This window comes from Epinephelus fuscoguttatus, linkage group LG17 (assembly GCF_011397635.1).
Source record: "Epinephelus fuscoguttatus linkage group LG17, E.fuscoguttatus.final_Chr_v1".
NCBI classification, from domain to species: domain Eukaryota; kingdom Metazoa; phylum Chordata; class Actinopteri; order Perciformes; family Serranidae; genus Epinephelus; species Epinephelus fuscoguttatus.
Genome location: NC_064768.1, coordinates 9,337,465 through 9,365,112, shown reverse-complemented (window position 1 = coordinate 9,365,112; position 27,648 = coordinate 9,337,465). Strand labels below are relative to the sequence as shown.

General features: G+C 40.6%; 1 protein-coding gene and 1 long non-coding RNA gene across 3 annotated transcripts in view; one reads left to right on the top strand and one right to left on the bottom strand.

The window, feature by feature from the left end:
- Nucleotides 1-22,274, bottom strand: part of LOC125905377 (uncharacterized) — a 115,974-nt gene extending 93,700 nt beyond the window's left edge. Inside the window, exon 1 of one of the 2 annotated variants that reach the window (XR_007451641.1) lies at nt 20,688-22,274. This is a non-coding gene — a long non-coding RNA (uncharacterized LOC125905377). Of the gene's footprint in view, nt 1-20,378 lie in introns of both variants that reach the window. The other variant, XR_007451640.1, reaches the window with a different exon arrangement.
- Nucleotides 10,089-20,182, top strand: LOC125905343 (major histocompatibility complex class I-related gene protein-like). The gene is made up of 7 exons (XM_049603283.1): nt 10,089-10,240; nt 11,566-11,835; nt 13,314-13,592; nt 14,622-14,924; nt 19,449-19,544; nt 19,843-19,860; nt 20,051-20,182. The coding sequence occupies exons 1-7, from the start codon at nt 10,192-10,194 to the stop codon at nt 20,098-20,100; spliced, it is 1,065 nt and encodes a 354-aa protein (XP_049459240.1). The 5' UTR covers nt 10,089-10,191; the 3' UTR covers nt 20,101-20,182.
- Nucleotides 22,275-27,648: the final 5,374 nt, after the last annotated feature.

Below are 27,648 nucleotides of genomic sequence, written 5' to 3'. Positions count from 1 at the left end.
GCAGTGAATGTACACAGCTTCTGGATGTTTCTCTTTAAAGCGGGTTTGAACACCACTAATCGAACCACTCATAACAGACACTCCATCGTAAGCTTGGGCAACACAAAGGAGGTCATTCAGGCCATTTGATTCCAATACTTGTTCAATTGCATTTGTGATTGACTCTGCATTGAATCCCTGAAGGTTGCAAAGTTCAAGCAGGCGCTCTTTAACTGTGCCATCAGCTGCAACATCGCGGACACAGACAGCAAGCTGTTCTACATGGCCATCTCTTGCCTCATCTGCCATCACTGCATACATTGTGGATGTCTTGATCTCTTCCACTATGCTTGCCGTGACTGCATCAGCGCAACATTTTATCATGCAATTTTGCGAGTTAGGAGAAAGGTATGTAGAATGGGAAGGGGCCTGATAGTTTTGGAGGAAGGGGTCAAATCTTTCCAATAGCTTCATAACTTCTAAAAAGTTCCCCTGATTATCACTGGCAGCATTTTCACGGTGACCCCGGAAAGTGATCCCTTGTTTGCCTAAAAAGCTAGTGACTGCCACAATACGCCGCATGTACTCCCTCCTTTCATTAATCTGGGCAACATTTCCCACATTCATTTGGTCAACAACATCACCTTCTGTTAGTGTAGCTCTATAATTTTTCCAGGCTAGGAGAGATGACTTGTGGACAGCACTTGCCTCATGCTCTCTGTAGCTATCCAAGGCCCTTTTCCAGTTCTTAAAGACCTCCGTGTTGAGGAGAGCATCTTTGTTTGCTCTAAGGTTGAGTTTACCAAAGAGCCTACACGAGAAGCAGTACGAAGAATTTCGGCTTAGAGAATACTCTAGCCAGTCAAACGAATCAAACCATTGCTTCTGGAAAGACCGTTGCTGCTTCCCAAAACTGATCGAGGGGTACTGGTCCAGTCTGGGTTGCTTTGGGCCCGTTTCTCGTGTCTCTAAATCATTCTTGCCTAACAGGCTCCCTGTCCTCCCTGACCTCGAGTCATCTGCATTGCCAAAAAGGGGGGAAAGAGAGAAAATAAAGCTATGGCCTCACTCACATTTTAGTTCCAAAGCCAATGAGCTATTGATGGAATAATCTTTACATAGCCTACACTACTACAGGTACCTGCACAAACATTGTCCTCGCTCTGGTCAGCAGCATCACTGGTAGCACCTCTGTCTGCTGAATCTGTTCTCATTTCTGAAAACGTACAAAATAATGTTAAGCCATAGCCTACTGTGAATTAAATATTAAATTAAATTTTATAATAAAGCTGATTCTGATAATCCTATTATTGCTTTTAGAAATGTAAAACCTAACTGGGCTACTGAAAAATGACTTTCTAGAAAGAAATTCTAAAAATGTATTATTTTTATTTTTTTTTTAAATGTTTAATACTGTATAGAGACATTCTCCACATAGCCTACAGGTACCTGCTCTTTCATTGTCCTCCCTTTGGTCTGCTGCAGGATCCCTGAACACATCCCTATCTACTATCATACCTGAAAATTAAATGTAAACATAACATTTTATAGTTTATTTATGAATGTACGTATAGTCAATATTGGTATCCCATTGCAATTAATACAAATAATTATGGGCAAAGTTGCCACTAACTTATGGCATTTTCACATGCCAAAACACTGGACCAGTTACGCCACTCTAGTGTAGCATAAAAAAGACATATCTGAAATACTTTATTTTCCTGCATAATCGCCCAACTTTTCCTCTATTTTGCCCATCTGTCCAGCTTCATTTAAACCAATTAATTGTTACTCAAACCTGTCCAAAAACACTGTTTTATCGAAGCATCAACATAAGATAACCGTAGTTTGAGGATGTGATGTGAAAAAAAAAAAAAATTATTTATTTATTTATTTTTTTTTGAAAATTAGTATTCAGGGCTAATTAAAAAACATCCGGGGCTTTAGCCCCGAATGTTTTAGCCTAGGGACGCCACTGGTGGGGGCCGACAGTAAAAAGTAACTGCAGAAGTTCATCCTGGGAAAGATGAAGAATGGGGGTATGCTATTCCCAGTGGCAGAGATGGCACAGGACAGAGTTACAAGGGTTCCTGTCTTGGCAGAGGTCAAAGATCCCACCTGTTTGAAGCCTTTCCTGGCTCCCACCTTATTTGGCTTATGGACGGTGGTAATGCCTGTTTCATCCATATTCCAAATGGACTGTGGCTCAAACTTATATCTTGCCATAACTTTCTCCAAGTTAGCAAAGAAGTGGTCCACGTTGTGCTTATTAAAAGCACTGGCATGTGCTAGGCTGGTGGCCTCGGGGGTCCCGATTGAAAGTGACGGGTGTCTCTTCAGAAACCCAGAGAACCAATCTGGCCCTGCCATACCATTTTCTGCCCAGTTAGTGCGGACAGCAATATTATCGTGCACTGCAAAGTTGTACGCCAGTTTGCGGACTTCAGTTGGAGAGAGGCCGAAATAGATGTCGGAGGCTTTTTTTATATATTCCTCCAGCTGATGTTCCTGCTCCTCACTCAGTATGAGTATACATGACACTTGAAAAAAACGAATTATTGCCTTAATCTGACTATAACTGGACAACTTAAGTGCATGTAAACGCGTTACTCCGACTAATATCAGAGTTCTCTAACTCCGATTAAGACACCCAGATAATGCGATCGGAATTCGATTTTCTCCGGCATGTGTACACCTTAATTGGAGTTAAACTAGACAATGCATGTGCGCATGCTCCACACCCCCGTGCTGGCGTATGACTCCGGAAGAATCGAAGACATGCTATTGTTGTAGCCCTCCAACAGCATACGGCATTCTTGTATGCCTCTCGAAATCACCATGACCACGAGGGATAGCGTGCACCTTATCTGCACAATCAGTAACGCGTACTTATGTACGAGATGAACAAAGCTGTATGATTATCCATCTTGCTGTTGTTCGAAAATGCCGGTCTGCCGCCTGACTCCAGTTGTTTATTATTAAGTGATAGGTAATAGGTCAACCGGAAAGGGAGCCGTATTAACCCGCTGAAATGACGCATATCACCACCTAGTGTTGAGGAGGAGGACACGTTCCTGTCAGTAACTCGATTTTGTCAGTTGCATGTAAACTGGGACAAGGACAGAAGGCCGATTAGACGCCAAAATTGAATTTTGAGCATAGCTCGATTAAGCTGTGCATGTAAACGTACTGACTCAGAACCATATGGTTCTTCACATAACCCACTGGCACCGATGGGCAGGCGTCCCTCCCTGCGATCTCTTGCTCATCTATCTTGGAGCAATATCTTGCCAGTGTTCTATAATTTATCCCAAACATCTTGGCAGTGCTCCGGATAGTCTTCTGCTTTAATTTCAGCTCCCTGACTGCTATCATCATCATATCTGGTGGAGTCTGGCCCTTCTCTGTGTTTTTAACAAAATTTCTCCCCATGTTCCTTTACATAAAAGACAGAATTCAATATTAATTTTAATACTTTATACTACATCATACTTTTCAACAGTAACAGTTGTTTTGTTATAAACCCAACTGATCTTAATTAATTTATTTTTTTAATGGTAACAATATTTTGTTATAAAACAAGCCCAGAAGAAACATATTGACAAGCTTAATATTTACAAACTGACATGAAAAACAGCTATCTCCTGTGATCAACCAACACCAACTGGAATTTCATACTTTTTAATGGTAACAATTTCTTTGTTAGAAACCCATTGTGTAAAAGTCCAGAAGAAAAATAGTGAAGAGTGTAATATTTACAAATTGACATGGAAAAAAAGTCATATCCTCTCACCTCAAGGTCAAGCAACACACTGAAGCAAGGACTATGTAGATTAACTCTGTTCCGAATTCTGATCATTTCAATACCAATATTGTGTGACAGCGCCCTCTGGTGGGCGAGTTATAATGAGTGTGACAACCAACCCCGTTCTCCCCTACCTGCCTATTTCCTTGTTTGCTTTGATCATTGAAGAAGAAGAAGAGGAGGAGGAGGATACGCTTCGACGAGAGCTGCGAGGACGCGAGAGCGGTCGGAGTGGGTGAGAACACGAGTTTGAACTGTTTGAAGATACGAGGTAAAGGAGCGGAGAGCTATTTTTGGCGGATATGCAACAACTGTACCGTGAATGTAGCCATCATGGGTGATAATACGGATTGAGATAATGACAGTGAAAGTATAGCATGGCAGGAGATAACCAGAAAGAGGAAAGATAGGAGCAACAGCTCTGGCAGTGCGACTTCTAGCTTGAAGGGAGTTGATATGGACAAGAATGTTAAGTCGGCCAGTCTGAGGAGAGAGGATGAAGTTGAATGAAAAGTAATAGTGACACTCAAAAAAGAAGGAGGACGCTTTCACCCAGTTAAAATTATAAAAGCAATTGAAAAAGAAATGGGTAAAATCAAGTTTGCTAAATTCTTAAGCAACAAAAGACTACTGATATTTGCTAAAGATAAACTGCAAAGACATAGATTTCTGAAACACTGAATAGAGAAAGGATCAGTGCTCATATCCCTGGAGTAGCAGCAAAACTTAGAGGAGTGATTTATGATGTCCCATTGGAAATGAAGATGGATGAGATAATCCAGGAAGTGAAAGGAGGTAAAGTTGTGAAAGCAACAAGAATGAAAACACAAAGAAATGGTGTGAAAACGGACAGTTTATCAGTACTCCTTGAGTTTGAAAATATGATGCCCAAGAGTAAGAATGGGATATTTGAGCTATGATGTCAGGGAGTTTATACCAGCACCAATGCGTTGCTTCAAGTGTCAGAGAATGGGACACACTGCAGGACAAGGTAAAGGAAAACTAAGATGTGCAAGATGTGGAGATGAACATGAATATGGAAGGTGTGATAAAGATGCAAAGATTAAATGCTGTAACTGTGGCGGTGATCATAGTGCTGCTTATGGAGGATGTCCTGTTCAAAGGCAAGCCAGAGAAGTGCAGAAATATAAGGTAACTAATCAGGTATCTTATGCTGATGCAGTTAAAAAGGTGAAGGAAGGGGAGCTAATCAGATCCAGCAATACACATGTGGTACACAGCGGTAGGAAGTCTGAGACATGTAATGGATACACTGTCTACCACACCAAAACACAGCCAGATGGAGACAAATCCATATTTAAAGAGGATTAATCAGAACACAATGATTGTGGATGAAATCAATATTGTTGCTTTTATCTGCAAAGCGGTTAATATGGCAATACAACAAAAGAAAAAAAGTGACAGAATTAAAACAATTGTAGAGGCAGTGTTAGAGATATTGGAGATAAAAGAAGTCACAGCTGAACTGATACATGAGGTTTTGAATCCTGCAAACTATGATGGATTGTCTCAAGGTGATTAGTATCCTTATGGTAATACATATTCTCCAGTGGAATGGCAGAAGTTTAATTTCTAATGGGCAAGAATTTAAGAAGGCTGTAACTGATCTGGAAGTTAAACCTGATGTTGCATTCAGGAAACATGGTTAAAGCCACACTTGGACTTTATTATGGCAGGTTACAGCTCGGTTAGATATGACAGAATCAACAAACAAGGTGGGGGATGTGTGACATTTATTAAGGATGCTATAGCATATAGAAGAGTTGAGGTAACAAATGAACATGAATGTGTAGCGATAGAAATGTGTAGTCCCAGAGGAGACATTAAGGTAGTCCATTTCTACAATCCTTGTAAGAAACTGTCAATGCAGACATTCCATGAAATCTCAGAATATGTTGGTAGAAGAGAAATTTAGTGTGGAGACTTTAATGCTCATAGCACTCTCTGGGGAATTGAACATACAGACATAAATAAATGGAGAAGTAGTTGAAGAACTCATGGAGGAGAGATCATTGGTTTGCCTCAATGATGGTAGAGATAGCCGGGTGGATGTTACAAGAAATTCAGTAACGTGCATAGATCTTACTCTGGTTTCTGGTAATATGAGTAATTTGTGTGAATGGAATGTAAAGAATGAGAACAACATAGGGAGTGATCACTTCCCAATATGGTGTTCTATAAATTTTGATGTTTATATGCAGGAAAGCTATGTAATTAAAAGATGGTGTTTCGCTAAAGCTGACTGGGAAAAATTCAGGAAATGCTGTAGTGAGTCTGCTGAAAGAATATTGATTGAAGATGACATAGATTGTTGTGCAGCAGTGACATCTATAATTATAGATGCTGCATCAACATGTATTCCTAAGAGTACAGTGAGTGGGCGAAAGAAAATGGTTCCCTGGTGGAGTGATGAATGCAAAAATGCTATAGCATTCAGAATATTAAGAAATCATCAAGTCAAGAAAACTTGATCGATTACCGAAGCTAAGGCACGGAAGATAATTAAGTCAACCAAGAGGAATGAATGTATGAAATACTGTTCCACCATAGGCAAAGAAGTAAACTTGGCTGACATCTGGACAATGATTAAAATGATGAGTGGGAAAAGGAAATCTGCTAAAATCCCAGTGTTGATAGATGGAGATCATGTCGCAATTAAAAATAAGGAAAAGGCAGATCTAATGGGAAAAATGTTTGCAGGTAGTGGAAATCATTTGGATGAGAAACATAAACAGTGAAAAATAGAAATATTAAGAACTAATAATGATGTTACAAAGAAGAAGGATAGCAATAGATCTGTATTTGACATGGACCTGACATTTCATGAGCTGGAAATGGCCTTAAAAGGAACAGGATATACAGCTCCAGGTCAAGATCAATTATGCAATGCTATGTTCAGACAACTGCCAGATGAAGGTCTGAAAATAATATTAAATCTGTTTAATAAGATATGGAGAGAAGATGTAATGCCTAGCAGCTGGAAAAATGCTCTAGTCCTACCCTTTGTTAAACCTGGTAAAGACCCAGCTAGTGCAGGAAGCTATCGACCAATAGCTTTAACATCAAACTTGTGTAAACTGATGGAAAAAATCATTGTTCGGAGATTATCATATTATTTAGAACAAAGAGGACTGCTTAGCTCATGCCAAAGTGGATTCCGTAAAGGAAGATCTACAGTTGATGCTTTGGTGAACGTTAGTAATGAGGTGGAAAAAGCAGTTAGTATGAAAGAGGTCATGGCTATAGTGTATTTTGACATTGAGAAGACATATGACTCTATGTGGAGAGAGGCACTGCTAATCAAAATGTTTAAAATGGGTATTGGCAGAAGAATGTATAACTGGATTCTAGACTTCCTATCCAATAGGACATTCCGAGTTAAAGTCGGGGATGCTATTTCAGAGAAGTTTGAAATAGTAAATGGCATTCCCCAAGGTAGTGCTATTAGCCCAATCCTGTTTAAGATAATGATAAATGATATCTTTCAAAATGTTGGTGGAGATATTGAGTCATCACTTTATGCAGATGACGGGGGGATATGGAAAAGAGGGAGAAATATCATCCATGTGATTAATTGCATTCAGAGGGCTATACAACAGGTAGAGAGATGGTCTTATAATTGGGGATTCAAGATGTCTGATACAAAGTGTTGCTACATGCTCTTTACCAGGAAAAGAAAGCTAAGAGATATACAGCTTAAATTATATGGGCAAAACATGGATAGGGTAAGTGAGTTCAAATACTTAGGATTGTGGTTTGATGAGAAATGTATATGGAGAAATCATGTTAAACAGGTGGAGACTAAATGTAAAAAAGTGTTGAATCTCATGAGATCAGTGGCGGGATATGCATGGGGAGCAGATAAGCAATCTTTAATGGATATATATGGCCTTAATACGATCTAGCCTTGATTATGGTTGTATAGTGTATGGAGCTAAGAGTGTTTTGGAAAAGTTAGACAGAATTCAGTTCAGAGCTATAAGAATCAGTATTGGTGCAGTCAGAACAACTCCAACTAATGCATTACTGGTGGAAGCAGATGAATTACCATTACACCTAAGATGATTAAAGTTGTCGTTAGCTTATTGGGTTAAACTAAATGGATATGGAGAAAATCAATCTGCAACAGCGGTACTTTCTGATTGCTGGGAGTATTCACAACAGCATAAAGGGAGAGGGTTTGGATGGAATATCAAGTCTATAGCAGGAAAATATGGATTAAATAATTTGGAATTTGGACCTGGTGTTGTATGGGGCAATGTTCCTCCTTGGATACTCCCAGTACCCAATGTAAATTTACAACTTGTAGAACAGAAGAGAGAGTGGAGCAAGATGAATATGGATAACATCATTATGTTGAGGATTATTTGAAGAGAAATTATTACAACTTTCTCTCCATTTTTACAGATGGGTCTAAAGATCCAGAGAGTGAACAAGTAGGAACAGGAGTATACATACCAGAGTTTAATGTAAGTATTTGTAAAATAATCAATAATAGATTGTCTGTATTTACTGCAGAAATAGCAGCCATAATACTAGCATTACAATGGATAGAAGAGGTTAGGCCTGAGAGAGTGGTCATTTGCTCAGATTCCACTGCAGTTCTTCAGAGCTTAAATACAAATGAATCAATAAGAGAGGATCTAGTGATGGAAATATTAATGTTGTTTTTTTTTTAAATTTAATTAATTTAATTTAATTTTATATACTTTATTAATCCCCCTGAGGGGAAATTCAGTTTTTTCACTCTTGCTGTCAATTACACACAGGTCCGAAAGACACACACACATGCACAAACAGGACCTATACATGCACAAAGTGGAGAGATATCAGAGTGAGGGGGCTGGCTTGGTCACGCATCCTAGGCGGTTGGGGGGTTCAGTGCCTTGCTCAAGGGCACCTCGGCAGTGCCCAGGAGGTGACCTGGCAGGGGGTCTGCCCATTGGTCCGACATCCCATTGTTCCGACCATATTAAACCCATTGTTCCGAAGTCCCGTTGTTCCGAAATCATCATGATGCCCTGTGGTTAAGGTCTGGTTAGGTTTAGGCACAAAAACCACTTGGTCAGGGTCAGGAAAAGATCATGGTGTGGGTTAAAATGAAAAAGAAAGTGGCAAACACATAAGCTGTGAGCCTGCTTCGCCTCAAGCCTTTCCCAGCTGACCCAGAGCCGGTCGCGGCGCACCATCAAGGTAGAGATACGCCCGCCGGGAGCCGTTCAGCACCGCAGAGAGCTCCCCACACAACCCCGACTCCAGAGTTAATAAGAGGAGGTTATGGTGTTTCACTCTCTCTATGACACTTGTATCTCGACCAGTAGCCTAATTTTGTTTCGTTGCTGATCCTCTATGGTACACAAATACAGTATAATCACATATCGGAATGTCAAACTAATGAGAGGTCGGAACAATGAGAGGTCAGAACTGGCACAGCACCACTGGCACCTCTCCAGCCAGCAGTCCACGCTCCATATTTGGTCCGGACGGGGACTCGAATGGGCGACCCTCCGGTTCCCAACCCAAGTCCCTATGGACTGAGCTACTGCTGCCCCATGTGATAATGTGGAGATTACACAGAAGTGGAATTTTTGTACAGTTTTGTTGGGTTCCTGCACATGTAGGTGTTAGTGGTAATGAAAAGCAGACAATATTGCCAAAAGAACTTTAAGATTAAGTAATGAAGAGATAATGAAAATTCAGAATCAGAAAGGCAGTGATAGATTCGTGGCAGAAGAAGACACTACTATAAAATACAAAAGTCTGTTAACACAAAGGTTTTTAAAGGAAAATGCAGAAGAGAAGAAGTAATCATTTCCAGGTTAAGACTTGGACACACTAGTTTAAAATCAACTCTGTATCTAATGGCAAAGTCTGCGTCTGATAAATGTGATGGGTGCGATGTTCCAGAGTGTTGAGCATGTCATTTTGAAATGTAGTAAGTATGAGTTAGAAAGGAACAGGTTGTGTGATAGGATGTATGAGCTGGAACGGGAATGGAGCTTGGAAGGAATTTTAGGGATGAGTCCAGGAAAATGAGGGAATGTTACAGGGCAGTATTTAGTTTCCTCAAAGACACAGGATTAGAAAATAAAGTATAACGGGGTTTTATCCGTGTTTTTTTTTTCTTTTTCCTGTTTAGAATGTAACCTGAAGTACACACCATGCCACTACACACTCCAGTACAGTAGGTGGTGGTATGCACCTGAAAAAATTGGTTGTAATCCGCCATTAAATGAAAGAAGAAGAAGAAGAAGAAGAAGAAGAAGAGGAAGAAGAAGAGGAAGAAGAGGAGGAGGAGGAGGACACCCCCCCCTCCCAGTGCCAACTACCAAGAAAATGCGGAACAAGCAGCTGCCCCAGCTCGGTCACTTCTTCATCAAAACAAGATGAAAATTTTACATTTGTTGCTTCTCTTGTGTCACGTGTCGTCATCAGGTGAGATCACACTGTGAATATGTGCTTCACTTTCCACTGGGCTCTGTATTTTGATTGTATTTTGTTCCTGCGTAGCTCCAGGACACACTTGTTTAGTTTCACTTTCACTTCTACAGTACTTTAGAATTTGGTAAGACTGTAAGTTTAAAGTTGACCACTATGAATACCTGCCCTTTTGCCCTCTGACTAGATAAATGTTGGACATTTATTATTTATTTTGTCTTATTTTAAATTTGACCCATGTGTTCCTGTCCCCCCACCCCACAACTGCCCGGTGAGCAGAGTAAGACACCAAATTACATTCCCACGTCCACGTGTCGTTATAAACCAAAACTGAACTTGAAATAATGTTTAGATCTCCCATGCTGCAGCTGTGATACTTAATTTAAATAAATCTGAAATGCAATTTGTTGCTGCACATGCCTTGCATAGAGAAGGAGAGCAAAGCTGCAGGCGCCTGTTCTCTAGGATTCTTTTTTAATATTTAAAGTGTTATAAGATAATTATAAGAATTAGTGGCTATTATGACTATTTAATGAAATCACAGCAGTTTCCTTGTAAATTCAAAATTTTGTTGTTTACAAGTTCTTCGGGGGGTGGATTGAATTTTTAAAAATGTGACTTTATTCTTATTTCTGAAGCAACAGGAAATAAAGCATTTAGATGGATCGCAGGTTAAATGAAAGGGTTCTGATGGGAACGTAACAACAAGAGAAAAATTGATGTAAATAGCCAAAACCAAACTACTACTACCTCAACAGAGTCTTTTCTCTTCAGCACTCTGTTAACTTCATATTTAAAAACTTTGAGGCAGAAATCATCCTCAGTGTGTCGCTGTGTCAGAGCAGTTTCTACTCTGTACATCCAGAACCACTGAAACCTCTCTGCAGAACACGCTCCGTCATTTACACACAGTAAAATGTGTTGACTCAGCACACAACATGAAATAAGACAAGTTGATCTACAGGAGAATAAATATTTGAAAGCAGTACAGAATGCCTGAGAGTGTTACCGCATTTTATTCTATTATATTTTGATTTGTCGCCTGCCACCTGAATTTTGTTTTGTTTTTTCATAAATAAATACATTTTCACTATAAGTCAATGCAGACAACGTTACCAGAACGTGGAAAATAAAGAGTTTCCTGGGTGTGGGGGTCTGGGGTATTTTTTCAATTAATAATTATCAGAGAGGTGCCGTTTTTTTTTGCATGAGCACCGGCCCCCCCAAAAATATCTGTGCATGGGCCTGCCACATATATCATATTTATGATAGGTGATGATGATGTGTATATTTAAACTGAATGTGCCTCATTTGTCCTGCAGTAAAACACTCCCTGAAGTTTTTCTTCGCTGCATCTTCTGGAGTCCCAAACTTCCCACAGCTTGTGGGTGCTGCAGTGGTTGATGACCTTCTGGCGGGTTACTGCGACACCGATATAAAGGTCGTAGAAGCGAAACAGGACTGGGTGAAAACAGCATTAGCAGACAATCCACAGCAGCTGGAGTGGTACACTCTACAGTGTCTTTTGATCCTGCCAAACGTCTCCAAAGCCGAAACTGACAGATTGAAGCAGCGCTTCAACCAAAGTGGAGGTACAGTTTGTATTTTAATGCTCTGTATCTTAGTTGAAAAGTAAAGTGAGCCAAACACATTCCCAACCATCAAAATTCAAACCAGAAAAGTGCACTCATTTCAGCACTGGTTCCCAGCCTGGGGGTCGGGGCCCTCATTCGGGGAAGCCAAAGCTTCACACAGGGTCACGAGGCCTTCATGATGTAAAGGGGTGTAAGAAAACTTTTCTTTTAAATATACAGTAGGCCTTTATCTCAGCATTTCATTCATTTCTGTGAGGAAAAGTAAATTAATTGGTATTTTTAAAGTTTAGATTATGATTAATGTTAATGTTATGTTATAAACTCTCCCAGGATAAGGGCACGGTAAAGACCTGAACAGAAGCTACACTGCTTATTAAAATGAAGGGAACACTTAAATCACACATCAGATCTTGATGAACAAATGATTTGTGACATAACAACTGTCAGTGGAAACCAAAATCATCAACCCACTGAGGGCTGGATTTAAAGTCAGACTGAAAATCAAAAGCCCCTTTTCCACCAACATTTCCAGGAACTTTTATTACCAGGAATTTATTTACCTGGGTAAAATAATTCCTGGTAATCTGTGTGGTTTACGTTTCCACCGCACCTCAAAGTTCTGGAAAATTGATTCAAATTAGCGTGATGACGTAGATGATTCAGCGTGTGTCCTGTATTTGGCTTCGCCAGCTTGGCTGGTTACATGCTTGTGAAGAGAGTTGGGGCTGTTTGTCTCAGCCAGCAGCTCAGTTTAAAAGTATATTAAGATAAGTGTCAAACTAAGTTAGTCTACATACAGACAGCTGTCATTTAAGCTTATTAGTTACAGTTCGCTATCAGCTGAAGTAGCGTGCTGTCCTTGTGTGAGACATAACGTTAGTGTCGGTGGATGAGAGACTGTGGACGGAGCATATTGAATATCGCTGTCTACATGTTTACATGTTCATGCTTGCTGAACACATGTATTGATGAAGTAACGAGTGTTTGACAGTTTGGTCAGAAACATGCACACCAGCAGCCTGCTGGAGATCATTTTGTAGGGCTCTGGCAGTCCTGCTGCTGGGTCGATGCCCTTCTACAGCCCTGTCCAGCTCTCCAAGGACACTAGCAGAACACAAATCTAGAGAGGAGTCAGTCAGGAAGGATAAGGAGAGTCTTGCTTTTGCCTCTTCATTGAACCTGTTGTCACTTTCATTTGCACCAAAGCAGATGAAACTGATTCACAATCGACAAATTGATATCCCGGAAGTGTAACTCACTTGGTGTTATATGATGACCAGAAAGTGTTCCCTTAATTTTTCGAGCAGTCTGTATTTACAGAGCCTATGGTCTCTGTGAAAGGGCCAAACATCTAGCCAATGTAATTTGACTGGGAGGATAGCAGAGCATCACACAATGTACAATATGTTTAAGATCATCTTTCCACTGGAGGTATCATCTGTACATCACTGTTAATTACAGTCTCTGTTTCTCAGGTATCCACATTTTCCAGAGGCTGAGTGGCTGTGAGTGGGATGATGAGACTGGAGAGGTTAATGGTTTTTGTCAGTATGGTTATGATGGAGAAGACCTCCTAACGTTGGACCTGAAGACACTGACATGGATCGCTCCGAAACCACAGGCTGTCATCACCAAACTGAGATGGGATGCTGACAAAGACAGACTAAAACGCCATGAAAACTACTTAACTCATGTTTGTCCTGAGTGGCTGAAGACTTATGTGGCCTTTGGAAATAGCTCTCTGCAGAGAAAAGGTAGAATCACATGACCTGATGTAGTTTCACTGACATAACAATGTTCATACAACCTGCTCAGAATGAACTGCTGTTGTATTTTCACTCCAGACTGTTTGACATTAACTTCTCTTTGACTTTTTTCTGTGGCGGTAAAGTTTGATTTAGCTCTCATCAATCAGCAGAGACTGACATGTTGGAGTGCTCTGATGTTTCTGTTCATCAAAGCTGAGCCTGTGATAGTTAGTGCACAGTTAGCATGAGTTAAGTGAGTTTCAAAATAGACATATTGCTGTTTCATTGAACATTGCTATGAACTGCTTTGCTGTAATCCACAAAAACAGGTGGATCTTTCTACTCTGACTGTAGTGAGTTTTTTAAATGGTGGTGTAATTTCCTTTTCTGTCTATATATAGACAGTGTGGAGGTAACTAAGGTAGGTGTAGCTGATGGGTTGTTATGTAGAGCAGACGTATATTTTAAAGCTCATAAGATTGTATGGGCCTGTGCATGTTGTGCATTTATCTGACAGAAAAGTTGTTTACATTTTATCAGCCTGACTTATCTGTTGTGTCTTCAGTTAAATTAAAGGAACCCTACAGAGTTTCTGACCTCTAGTGGTGCTGTAGAGCAATCTTATTATAAGTGGATTCCTGTTTGTTTGTATCATGATGGCGTTGTGATTCACATCATGCTGCTGGTGTAACAATGGGTGTAATAAATAATGCATTCAACACATTTGTTAGAACTCAAAGATTCACACAATGCATTATGGTGAGAAACACTGGAAATATAACTGTTGTTTGTTTACAAGGAAACATGGCCCCCAGAGGAAAAACATTTCAGTATGAGTGACATCATAGTCTGTTTTATTAGCAGCATTGTTGATGAATATTTTCTTCATTTTTTATTTTGCCCAGAAGAATTTTCATACCGTCTGTTGTTGATTGAGATCACTTTTAGATTGACCAGCAACAATTATCTACCACTGGTATGAACAAGCATCCAGGTTTACTGTACACATGTCTTTATTTGCTTCTCTCTGTGCAGACCTTCCCTCAGTGTCTCTCCTCCAGAAGTCTCCCTCCTCTCCAGTCAGCTGCCACGCTACAGGTTTCTACCCTGACAGAGCCATGATGTTCTGGAGGAAAGATGGAGAGGAGATTCATGAGGGCGTGGAGCTCGGAGAGATCCTCCCCAACCACGATGGATCCTTCCAGATGACTGTTGACCTGAACCTTTCATCAGTCCCACCTGAAGACTGGAGGAGGTACGACTGTGTGTTTCATCTCTCTGGTGTGAAGGACCACATCGTCACCAAACTGGACAAAGCAGTGATCAGGACCAACATGGGTAAGAATGACAGATGTGAGAAAGATGTATTTATGTGGCGAGAGAGAGAGGGTATCTATGGTGGTTGCGACAACGCCACCTGGGGGAATTTCACCACCAGGAAATTCTGAGCCAAGATTTTAAGGTCCTACAGGTTCAAAAATACCACGGGGCAAGAGGCTGTTTTCAAATTAAAAAGGAGGGAAACTTTGTTTAACAAAACTAAATGAACTATTGAAAAGAAGAAAATCAAGTCTCACACACCATTACGATAAGATAGAATTAGCACCAGGCGGCTCAAGGGTATGAGGACATGGCATAAGTCCTTAAGTTAAAGGAGAAGTCCAGTATTTTGCACTTTGAGCCCCATTTCTGGATTGTTTATAATGAAATAAAGTGGTTAAGACCAAAATTGTGACCATTGCTCCTTTTCAGAGAATTTTGCTTTCCCCTGCCTGGCTTAACACTGCTGCCTCTGGGGCTCGGAGTGCAAAATACCGGACTTCTCCTTTAAACACCCGTGACACTGCTCTCACACACACACAGCCAAAGAAAATCGTGAAGAAGACCATCACCAGGAACTGAACTGCCACCGCAGACCCACAGCACCAAACCAAAGACAAAAAAACAAGAGTTAAAGCAACTCTTACCTTTTTTGCATTTCACACAGCGCTTAGAAAAAATTTGAACATCCACAACTCCCGCCTCCCTCCAAAGTCCCATCCCTCTCCTCCTGCAACTCCACCTCCCTCCAAAGGCCTACTCCCCCCTCCTCCATTACGTCCTCATTATGTCTATGATAGACGTAGGCGTTGGCAAGGTAACTTTAGATACACGCAAGAGGAGAGCGAGTGTAACATGCCAAGAGAAGAAGAAATATGCTAAACTAGGTCTGGTTGCTATAACGTTAACATTTCAATCAAGACAGTCAAACGCAACCCCGGAGTTTTAAAACTTAACCGGAGTCAGTGATGACTGATGAGTTTTAGAATAAGGTTACAGTGCTAACGTTAGATAGTAGCGTTTATGTTACTAGTAAGTGGAAACGCACAAGGAAGATAACGTTAATGTTTCAGAGGCTATGCTACAGTAGGCTAACGTTAGCCATTAGCAACTGGATGCTCTGTTGTCATATATAACGTTATAGCCTATGTTACATTAGAGGCAAATTAAAAATACCTGTCCAGCAGAAACTCTGCAACCATCTCGTCCCTTTTTAGCTCAGGATGAAGCTGCATCAGTCTTTGCCATCACTCAAAAGCAGAAAGCAGAGCTGCGAGTGGTTACGTCATTTGGAGGCCTCCATGTGGGGAGGACAGACAGGATGCTCGGCCAATGATTTTTCTTAGAACCATATGAGAATGGTATAATTATGAGTTTGTATCTCAGGTGGAATTCACTTACATTTTAGTGTGCCATCAGCTTATTAATACCATTTTAACCTAAACAAAGAAAAGCGTAACATTTCCAGAAAGGTAAGTGTCGCTTTAAAACATGTCAAGCTATACTGATGTGGACAAACACAAGTAATTAAGTGAAACAAACAAAAGAAATAAAGCACAAAGAACAATAAACAACACTAAATTATAACATACAAAATACATATTAACCAAATGTTAAATTTAACACAAATGAAATGTTTTAAAACAGCATCCAGGAATGTCCTGGGCGTGGGCCCAGACAGCTACAGTGCCCTCCAAAAGTATTGGAACAGTGAGTCCAATTCGTTTACTTTTGTTGTAGACTGAAAACATTTGGGTTTGACATCAAAAGATGAATATGAGACAAGAGATCAACATTTCAGCTTTTATTTCCAGGTATTTACATCTGGATCTGATACACAACTTAGAAGATAGCATTATTTGTAATGGAACACAAAATTTTTAGGTGAGCAAAAGTATTGGAACATAAAAACTTAAAATAGATTAAAGTGAATGAGACTTAATATTTAGTTGCAAATCCTTTGCTTTCAATAACTGCATCAAGCCTGTGACCCATTGACATCACCAAACTTTTGCATTCTTCTTTTGTGATGCTTTTCCAGGCTTTCACCGCAGCCTCTTTCAGTTGTTGTTTGTTTTGGGGGGTTACTCCCTTCAGTCTCCTCTTCAGCAGGTAAAATGCATGCTCTATTGGGTTTAAGTCTGGAGACTGACTTGGCCAGTCTAAAACCTTCCACTTCTTGCCCCTGATGAACTCCTTTGTTGTTTTGGCAGTGTGTTTTGGGTCGTTATCTTGCTGCATGATGAAGGATCTCCCAATCAGTTTGGTTGCATCTTTCTTTAAATTAGCAGACAAAATGTTTCTGTAGACTTCTGAGTTCATTTTGCTGCTGCCATCATGTGTTACATCATCAATGAAGATGAAAGAGCCCGTCCCAGAAGAAGCCATGCAAGCCCACGCCATGACATTACCTCCACCGTGTTTCGCAGATGAGCTTGTATGTTTGGGATCATGAGCAGATCCTTTCTTTCTCCAAACTTTCGCCTTTCCGTCACTTTGGAAAAAGTTAATCTTTGTCTCATCAATCCATAAAAATTTTTCCCAGAATTTTTGAGGCTCATCTCTGTACCTTTTGGCAAATTCCAGCCTGGCCTTCCTATTCTTCTTGCTAATGAGTGGTTTGCATCTTCTGGTGTAGCCTCTGTACTTTTGTTCATGAAGTCTTGCGAACAGTAGATTGTGATACCTTCACTCCTGCCCTCTGGAGGTTGTTGCTGATGTCACTAACAGTTGTTTTAGGGTCTTTCTTTACAGCTCTCACATGTTTCTGTCATCAACTGCTGATGTTTTCCTTGGTCTACCTGTTGGACGTCTGTTGCTTAGTACACCAGTGGTTTCTTTCTTCTTCAGGACATTCCAAATGGTTGTACTGGCTATGGCCAATGTTTGTGCAATGGCTCTGTTTGATTGTCCATCTTCTCTCAGATTCACAATTGCTTCTTTTTCACCCATAGACAGCTCTCTGGTTTTCATGTTGGTTCCACCTCTAAATGCAGTCTGCACAGGCAAAATCTATCGTACCCAATCTGAAACTGAGCTCAGACATTCAGTGCTATTTATTGTTTGAATAGTCAATGTAATTGGGAGACACCTGGGCAACAAAACACACCTGTCAGTGACATGTTCCAATACTTTTGCTCTCATGAAAAATGGGTGGGTTCAAACAAAAGGTGCTATCTTCTAAGTTGTGTATCAGATCCAGATGTAAATACCTGGAAATAAAAGCTGAAATGTTGATCTCTTGTCCCATATTCATCTTTTGATGTCAAACCCAAATATTTTCAGTCTACAACAAAAATAAAGGAATTGGCCTCACTGTTCCAATACTTTTGGAGGGCACTGTATAAGCCGCTGCCCATCAGGACATTCCTGGAGAGCCACATCGGCGAGCCGAACCAGCAAATTAAGGGAGAATATTGATCAAACCCAAAAAGCTGGAAGTCAAACAGAAGGGAGACAAAACAGCAGGGATCCACCCTGCTGTTTTGTCAGGTAGAGGTGGCCAAATACCGGCCAAACAATTTGCCAGGGTCTCTACAAGAGAATGCACACAGCTACAATCCTAGCAAAAATGAACTCCTACATATCGCTCTGCAAAGCCACAGTGACGCCCAAGAGAGCTGGAGGATGAAAGGTTTGCTAAACTGAAGACAACTTTAACCTTGATTATTCCAGTTTTAGATTATTTTCTTATACATTGATTCCTGTATTATTATGCCTCTGCTCCAGTGATAACTGTGGCATGAGGCTTTCTAGTTGTCCGTCTGGACCATTCTCGTGAATGTGATAACTCAAGAGCACCTGGAAGGAATTTGCTCAACTTTGACACAAACGTCCACTTGGACTCAAGAATAAATTGATTAGAATTTGGTGGTTGAAGGTCAAAGGTCATTATGACCTGACACAACTTGCTTTTGGTCATAACTAATTAATTCATACAGTAATTGTGACAAATTTCACACAAATGTCTGATAGGATAAAAAGGTCAAAGGTCACCTTCACTGTGACATCATAATGTTCTGCATACAACACTTTCCTGGCCATTATTCAGCATCATAACTCAGGAACAGAAGGTGAGACATTTGGTCAGATACTGAATTGGTGACACTAATCTTGGGTGTCCACCTTGAAACTGTGCTGATTGTTTAGATCCTCTGTGCTGTCGGGGGGAAGATGTGTGTGAAGTATTCATGTTGTCACAGACATGGATATAAACTGTGAGTGCAAAATAAACTGTTTCACAGAGGCACACAACCATGACGAGGGAATTCTAGTTTTTAACAAAATGTGCCACAGTGTCTGTCTTTTGTCTTTTTAAATCTAACACATATGTTAAAAATATTTTTTACAGACACACACTTTTAAGATAACAGCTCATTATACTGTATTAACTCAAGTCCAAGTCAGTCTTAGTTCACAGCAACAAACCTACATGTATGTGTGAGTGAAATGTTGGATGGATGGATGGATGGATGGATGGATGCTCTGACCTGCTTTTGTACCAGTCTCATTTTTCATTGTTGTTTTTGTTGTTGTTATCAGAGAAGCCCAGTGACATCACCGTCCCCATCACTGCAGCAGTAGTTGTTATTGTCCTCATCGCTGCCTCTGGATTCATCGTTTACAAAAAGAGGAAAGGTGCTGTTTAAGTGGCTTTTCTAGTTCTTTGATTTTGGTCTTTGAGTTGATGCTTTTATCCTGGTTGCATTTGAATTGAATTGAAACAAACATCAGTTCCCTGCAACTCAATTTTATACAACCAACAGTAAGTGCTGTCAAGCTCAGAGCCTGTCATAATACGACTAAACCCCAATAATGTAGGAGAGAAGAGATAAGTAAATAAAGTAAGGACTAATCAGAAGGGTGGAATGGATTTATATATTCTGGCATTTCCGACTGTAACTTAAATTAGCATTTCTTTTTTTTTTTATTTCAGCCAAACTTCCCTCATCTCGTAAGTAAAACTTACTCTATTCTATTTCTACTGATCTGATAGACACTTTATGCTGCAGATTAAAACAGGTTTCACATTATTGTGCTGATTATTTCAAGTGTGTTTCTGCATTTACTGTTTATAAAAGTTCAGAGCAGGATGAGTGGACTTCACACAGTTTCACACTAACAGTTTGTTTCTGACCTCACAGCTCCTGACAGCAGCTCTGAGCTCTCTGAGAAACTCAATCCAGAAACCTGACTGACTGATTATATTGTAATATTTTATGGCTTCAGAACAAATGAAGTACAGGTTTCTGTCAACATGTAGAGACTGAATGCAGTGCTGAAAATCACCTCTTGTGGTGGATTAGACAGGACAGGTGAAGAGACATGATTCATGACAAGTTTACCACAGTGGTTGCTAACTAGTAGCTATTTGTAATGTGGGATTTATACTTCTGCCTGCCGTACTTACGATGTAGGCTCTGCATCGACGTGGAGCCTACCCAGTACCCTACACCATAGCCCTACATGCACCTCCACATAAATGTCACTGCATGTCGCCGCGACGCAGACCTCCTGTCTATTCGTGGAAGCTTAAACCATTTCCCTCAGTAGAAGTAAAGCTTTTATTTATGTTAATTTCACAGACAAACAATACATTGTGAAAACAATAAAGGTTGCTAGGCTAATTTATACAATGTAAAATGGCATAGGCTTGTGTTAATAATGTTAGCATGTTGTATTTGCTTGGAAAACGTGTTGAGTATCACGGTTATTTTGTCCATGAACCTTGTGAGTTGTAATAGAGCCAAAACTTTACCTTTGTTAAATGTTGCTGTTGACCTGGTTTCATGAGTAGAGAAAATCTCTGCTAGCCAGTAGGCTAATTTATACAATGTAAAATGCCATAGGCTTGTGCTATTAACAAAAGCCTGTTGTATTTGTGGGGAAAATGTGTCAGCGAAGTGTTTGCTTCTGTGAAGCCAATTTGTGTACTTGTGCAACTATTGTTGCTATTAAGCCATGTTTAATGTGTGTTTTGGGTGTGTTTTGAATCAACTACACTTAACAGCACTTCATAGAAACCCCGCCGCCAACTAGTGTTTTGGAGGTGTAACTGTAGAGTGACACAGACACACCACCGCACAAGAAAAAATGCTCACAATGGCAAAGGCAGGTGCGTAGGTTACATGGCTAGGGTACGGAGTGGGGTCTGCACAGAGCTGACGCACAAGCATAAATCACGTCTAAGACTGGAGGAGCCACATAGACAGTGATTCTGGCCCCCATCTCTGGAATGCTCTGCCCCTTGTCCTGCGCCAGTGCACTTCCCTGGTTTCTTTTAAATGTCAACTGAAATTGTACCTTTTTAAATTAGCCTTCCCTGTTTTGTGATTTTATTGTTAACTCAGTGTTTTATACATTTATTTTGTGCTGTTATGTCGTTATCTCGATTGAACACTGTCTTTTTGACTGTTTGATGTTTTTTGATGTTTTATTGTTGTTATGTCCCCCGGCCACCTGTGTGTTAATTATGTGTATGTGTGCCTTATGATCTGTGTGTTTATTATGTGTATGTGTGCCTTATGATCTGTGTGTTAATTATGTGTATGTGTGCCTTATGATCTGTGTGTTAATTATGTGTATGTGTGCCTTATGATCTGTGTGTTTATTATGTGTATGTGTTTATATCTATGTAGGCTATATACATTTGATCAGCATGTTTAGTGGAGAGTTAGACCTCTCCTTTTTCCAGAGATCTTGTGTTTTATGTTAACAGGTGTGCAGTTGTTTCGCTAGACGATTGTGACGTTGCTCCGACGTCACCGCTGCCAGATTGGTTGGGCAAGGGGCTCGGCCTTCATAATGCCGGCCACACGGAAGCCGCGAGACCACTTTCTGACATGGCAGCAGCGCATCGTTTCTCTGATCTGGTGATAAGGGATTTCTCGTGTGTGACCATAGTGTGTATGTTCGTATTTAGCTTGTCTTGCTAAATATTGTATCTTTTTGTTAAGACCAGTGCCTTAGGGCCAACTGAGTCGTTTGTATATATTGTAAATAGTCACTACCACATTGTTTGCACGGAGTGTAGGGGTGAGCTGCTATTTCTGTTGGATCTGTTTTCTCCTGTTTTTTAGCCTAGGGAGTTAGGCCTAGTATTGTACTTTTGTTTCTTTTGTTTTCGTTAGGAATTAGGAATATCGCCGGTCGGTAGACAGGTTGCTTTTTGTTCGTTGTTTTGGCCTGGGTTCACCCTGACGCAATTGCTCCATTTGTGAGCCATATTGTACCGTGTGTTTTTTTGAAGTGTGCAGCAATAAATTGCTCACCTGTACATTTATACTCGTGTTCCTGTGTGTCCTTATGTTACGCACCCACACCCCTAGACCAGGGCGTAACAATTGTCTTTGATTGTAAAGTGTCTTTGGGTGTCAAGACAGGCGCTTTTAAATAAAATGTATTATTGTTATTATGGTGGTTGCACCGCTGAGCGGACCATGTCATTTATGAAATTATCTGTTGTGTCAGTTGGGCCAGTCACTGTAGTTTAGCCTAGGGCTGGACGATTATGGCAAAAATAGTAATCACGATTATTTTGACTGATATTGAAATCACGATTATTAAACATGATTATAAGTTGGTCGTGTTGCCCTGGGGGGCAGACACCACAGCGTGACAAACTTTGCAAACAATTTCTTTTTGCTCGACGTCCGTCAACTTGAAGCCAAAATGTTTCCAGATGACTGAAGTTGTCCTACCTTTCTTCTCAACCAAAGGCTGCCTTTCTGCCATGTTCTCAATCGCTCGCTCCACATATTATTGATCCACACACGTCACACGCTTGCTGCTGCTGCACATAACACAGGTGCACTCACAGTGCTTTTCCAGCACAGGAACTTACATACAGTACACGATTAAAATTCGATTAATCGTCCAGCCCTAGCTTAGCCTGAGCAGATATGATAAAGAGAAGAGTTTCAGCTCTTTGCTTGGGTGAGTGAAGGATATAAAGGCAGGTTAAACATACATTAGGTCAGGGTCAGAGAATGTGTCGCCTGTCAGAGGGCTCAGTAGATTTATAACACCACAGCTAATCTAGGACCTAATGAAAGGTCAATCATTATTTATCATGAATACTGGGCATCTATAGGAATCCACACAACCTTTGGCACATTTTCCTGTGTACCGATAACCATAAATGAATGTGAAAATCTTTGAGTTGAGTTTGAACGATGCTGCGCTTTAGCCAATCACAATGGAGGGGGCAGGGCCAAGACGTGCAGGTGTCCCCAGGAAATGTGTATCTACAGAAACAGCAAGCTCCGCGTCCATGGCGACTGCTCCACCCAAAACGCCGTCTCGTCAACGTGAAAAAAATATTTTTTTTTCCAGCGGATGTCTTAGTTACAACATGATTGAGCTAACTGGAGTAATTTCATGTCGTATCCGACAACAGGAGGTTTTTAACAGATGACGTCCTGATGTTAGCTTTCCTGCTGCTGTTAGCTGACCCTGTCAGCTGCAGCCACCGTCGTGATCTCCCAAAACTGAATAAATACCACACATAGCAACACAAAACTGCTTTGCTAGCTCAATCATGTTGTAACCAAGATATCCACTGGAAAAAATCTTTTTTTCATGGACCGTTTATTGAGTTACTGAGTTACAGACACCGCTAACGGCTAACGTTAACAGCTTACGGTTAGCCCAGCTAATCTACGATGGCAATGTTATTAATTACAAAACGTGCACACAGAAATAGTAACATTTGTTCAGTCATTGGGTTTATAGACTTTACAAACATCAGATTAGTCTAAACAGTGATATAGTGACGTGAAAAATGTGAGATATATATCTATATATAGATATATAGCTCAACTCTGCTGGTTTTCTATCCAGAAGTATTTGTAAACAACAAGGCGATTCCCTGGGGGCACCGCTGGAAGTGAAGGGCGTGAGCGATCGCTGAGGCCCCTGCACTTCCGTTAGTCGAAAAACTCCGGGGCTGCATCCCAAGTCTCTTAATTGTATAGTGCTAACTCCTAACTCCTGACTTGAACTGGAAGTTGTTTGGGGTCTGCCATCTTTAAGGCTGTCTCATGTCTCTTATTCCTTCCAGTAAGGAGTTAGCGTTAGGAGTTAGGAGGGATCTGTTAGGTGCGTGACGCTTCAGAGTAAGGCCGTCTCATGTCTCTTAATAAACAATCCTCGCTCCTCACTCCTAACTCCTGACTCCTTACATGTTTTCCTAAGTGGGAGGGACTAAACAGTTAGGTAAGGTGGTTAGCAGTAATTTTAAGAGACTTGGGATGCAGCACTTGGGATGCAGCCCGGGCAGTGCCTCCAGGGGTAAAGGAAGGAAAAGAAAGTGACTCATCTGTGACTATAGCTGCAGTAACATGAATATTACCTGAGCATTCAGTGTTCTTACAGAAGAGTTGGATTAAAAGACTGATATGATTGTCAGCTCTGAGCAGAGGAAGCTCCCAGACAAGCTTAGCTTAGTATGAACACAGAGTCAGGAGGAAACAGCTCAACAGTAGCTCTGTGAACTAGAAAAGTGCACTCAGTAGGAGATATCCACCAGGCGGTCACCTGAGCTGATTGTGGTCACTGTAGACAGCAGATGTGCTGCAGCAAGTTTCAGAAGCGTCTCAGAAGCTAATAAAAATACACTCTTCATCTATTGTTGACAGAGCTGCAGCGTATTTGGCAGAGCAGTTTGGTTTCTCCTGTCAACAGGCTCTGTGTGTGAATTATTGGTAAAATAATTATTAGGATGAATGATTTTAATAACTAAACACAGCCAGAAATCTTTGATCCATGTTGTTCATAACTGGACTTTGAACAGTATCAACTTTTAACAACATAACCTTCTGTGGAATAGAAATGTAATCCCTAATATCCACTACATCTATCATTATTAATCTTTAGTCTGTAAATATCCACGTTTTATTTTACTATTATTGGTTGTTAGCATATCAACTTATAGTTATGCTTTAAAAGTCTGAACCCTTAATATACCTCATATTCTTCTGATATACTTCGTCCTAATAAACCTCATATCCAGCATATTAAGTGTGTGATTTATGTTTATTTGTATATCTTGTGCTTATATACCGAGCATGTGTGCCATATAATTTAATGCTTCTCGTATGACTACTCTTTAAATATAGATATGTTCAGTGTCCAGTGCATGTTCATTACCTCAGCAAAAATGGCCTTTCAGCCTACAATAGAACTGTTGGTCACACAGCAGTGTGTGTGTGTGTGTGTGTGTGTGTGTGTGTGTGTTGCAGCACCTCCTTGGCCTTGAATGTTGACATAAAAGACAAATAGCTTGTGGTTCCTGAGTATTTGGGTGAAAGACAAAGAACAACTGTTTACCTTCCTGATGGGAGCGTGCTTCTCTGCCCCTCTGACCACTCCACCTAACGCTAGCCATTACATCTTGGTGGCCTTTGTTTAACTGACCAGATTGAACGTCTTCATTACCTGGCAAACCGAAGCCTTAATGAAGTTGTTTATGTGACTTCTGTCTACTTTTCACCTCTATTCTACCAAGTATGTACCTAACTGTATGAGACCTTTTTAACTTAATACAGCCTTTTTAAAAAAAATTTGCTCAGCATTATTTCCAAAGATAATGGTGGTGGACCAGCCCAGGTTCAAATCATTATGCGCGCATGTAGTTTCCATAATTTGCAAGACACCATGAGACTCGACCAAGGGAAGAGTGGTCAAAGGGAAGGAGGGGCCCTCCAGTCCCCTGAAAACTGTTTAAAAGAGTGCGCTGTGTTCACTGTAAGTCAGTCTGCTCCCGGGACCAGGCTCAGGTTTGTTGGCTTTTGCTATAAACTCTGCTGTCAGCAAAGAAAAAATACAAGCAAGTCAAAAGCTATATAAGAATCACAAAACAGATATCAAACAGTGGAAAGCTAAGGCACATGGCACACAGACAATCTGGCAGACTGACAGTGAAAGTGTCCCAGTAAATATAGAAGGGAGCTAATGAGAGGATGAGGAAGAGCTGAGTGATGATTAGCAGGTGGAGTGAATCTACTGATGGGAGGGCAGCCCAACCATGGAGAGCCGCACCTGGTAGAATTGTCCCTCCTGGCTCTCTTACAGTCAAGGTGGCACCAAAGATAATAAAAAGGAGGATTTATTCATCGTGTATCATGCCTAACTTTAGTGGATCATAACATGTTGGGTTTTGGAATGAATCTGCAGATGTTCAAAATGAGACCAAACTTTTCTGTGGATGTCATTTTGAAAATACTGGGGTGCACAAGTTCATTATTAGCCACAAAACTGTAATAACCATTTATCAAACAGCTCTTTAGTCAAAAATAGAGTGGCTGTATTTTCACCATTTTGTCTTGTTTGTTATAAATAGATTGTTGTCATAAATTAGGGGAGAGTGTTGCAGTTTTTTCATAGGAGGGCCAAAGAAAAATATAATGCTGAATGGTGTTGCCTTTTTATAGAATGAAATAAGAGATTCATCCCCACCCCAATGAATTTGTACAGTCCCTAATTCAGTTCAGTTCAAAACTATCAAATTGAATGAAACATTTTCTGAAGCACCAGCGACGTGTGAAACTTCAGACGTCATGTGGAATTCCTCATTAGCCACCTGCTCCATTTCCCAGCTTTTGTATCCTCCACCCAGAGTTCACACTGTTTTCACACAGCATAGCTACACTGACAGAACTGAACCTCCGAGCTGCCTGTCAAACAGGAATCAAACCATAAACCTGCTTCAGACAGTCCAGACTGAGTGGAGTCCTGTGGGGATCAACAGATGTGAAGTCTGGCAGCTGACGGTTGCTCGCTCTGCTGCAGTTCAGCGGCTAACAACTAGAGCTAGCTGCTAATAGCCAACGCTACATCCAACAAGCTCCAAACATCTATTCAACAACTCCACCCTCCACAGTCAGACACACATGCTGCTTATTTACCAACCTGATCTCACAGAAATACGTGAAATGACCACGACCTCTTAACACCGCATTCCGTGGTGGCAGCACGTAATGGGTTGAAATTACGTGCTGCCACCACGAAAACAATGCCAATGTAAAGTCAATTAGGATCCTCTCCCGTGGTGGACACACGGATTCCCTGATTCAATCACGTCACGTCAACCTCGTTTTCCTCAATGATATCTTTAACATTCCTGTATACACACAAAAACGCAGAAGTGTTCTTGATATTAAAACGGCAAATATATTCCTCTGTTATAATTTCCCACCAATAATAATAATAATGATAATAACGTGATAGTTCGGCTGTTCTAGATATTTGTTATAGCCTATTCAAATATTCAATTCCAAAAAATGCCGTTTCTAGAGAACTTGCTAAAATATCTGAAATGAACCATCATGCCTACTTTTTCTTAACATATTTCATCTAGGTGCAGTGTCATTACTAGTTCAGCTTTACTAGACATTTGATATATTCAGTAGATGTATCTTTTTACGACCCTGTTTTACAACAAGCCGCAAAAAAACCTACCGTCCCAAAAACACCGAGTACTATCTAAAATAACTACGATTAGCCATCATCCTTGCTTTTTTTCTTAACATAGTTCATCTAGATGCAGTGTAATAACTACTTCGGCTTTACTAGATATTAGATTTATTCAGTAGATCTATCTTTTTACAACCCTAATTTAAAGCCGCGAAACGAACCTACTGTCCCAAAAAGCGCGTTTCTAGTGTATTAGCTAAAATATCGAAAATTAGCCGACATCTTTACTTTTTCTTACCATAGTTCATCTAGGTGCAGTGTAATAACT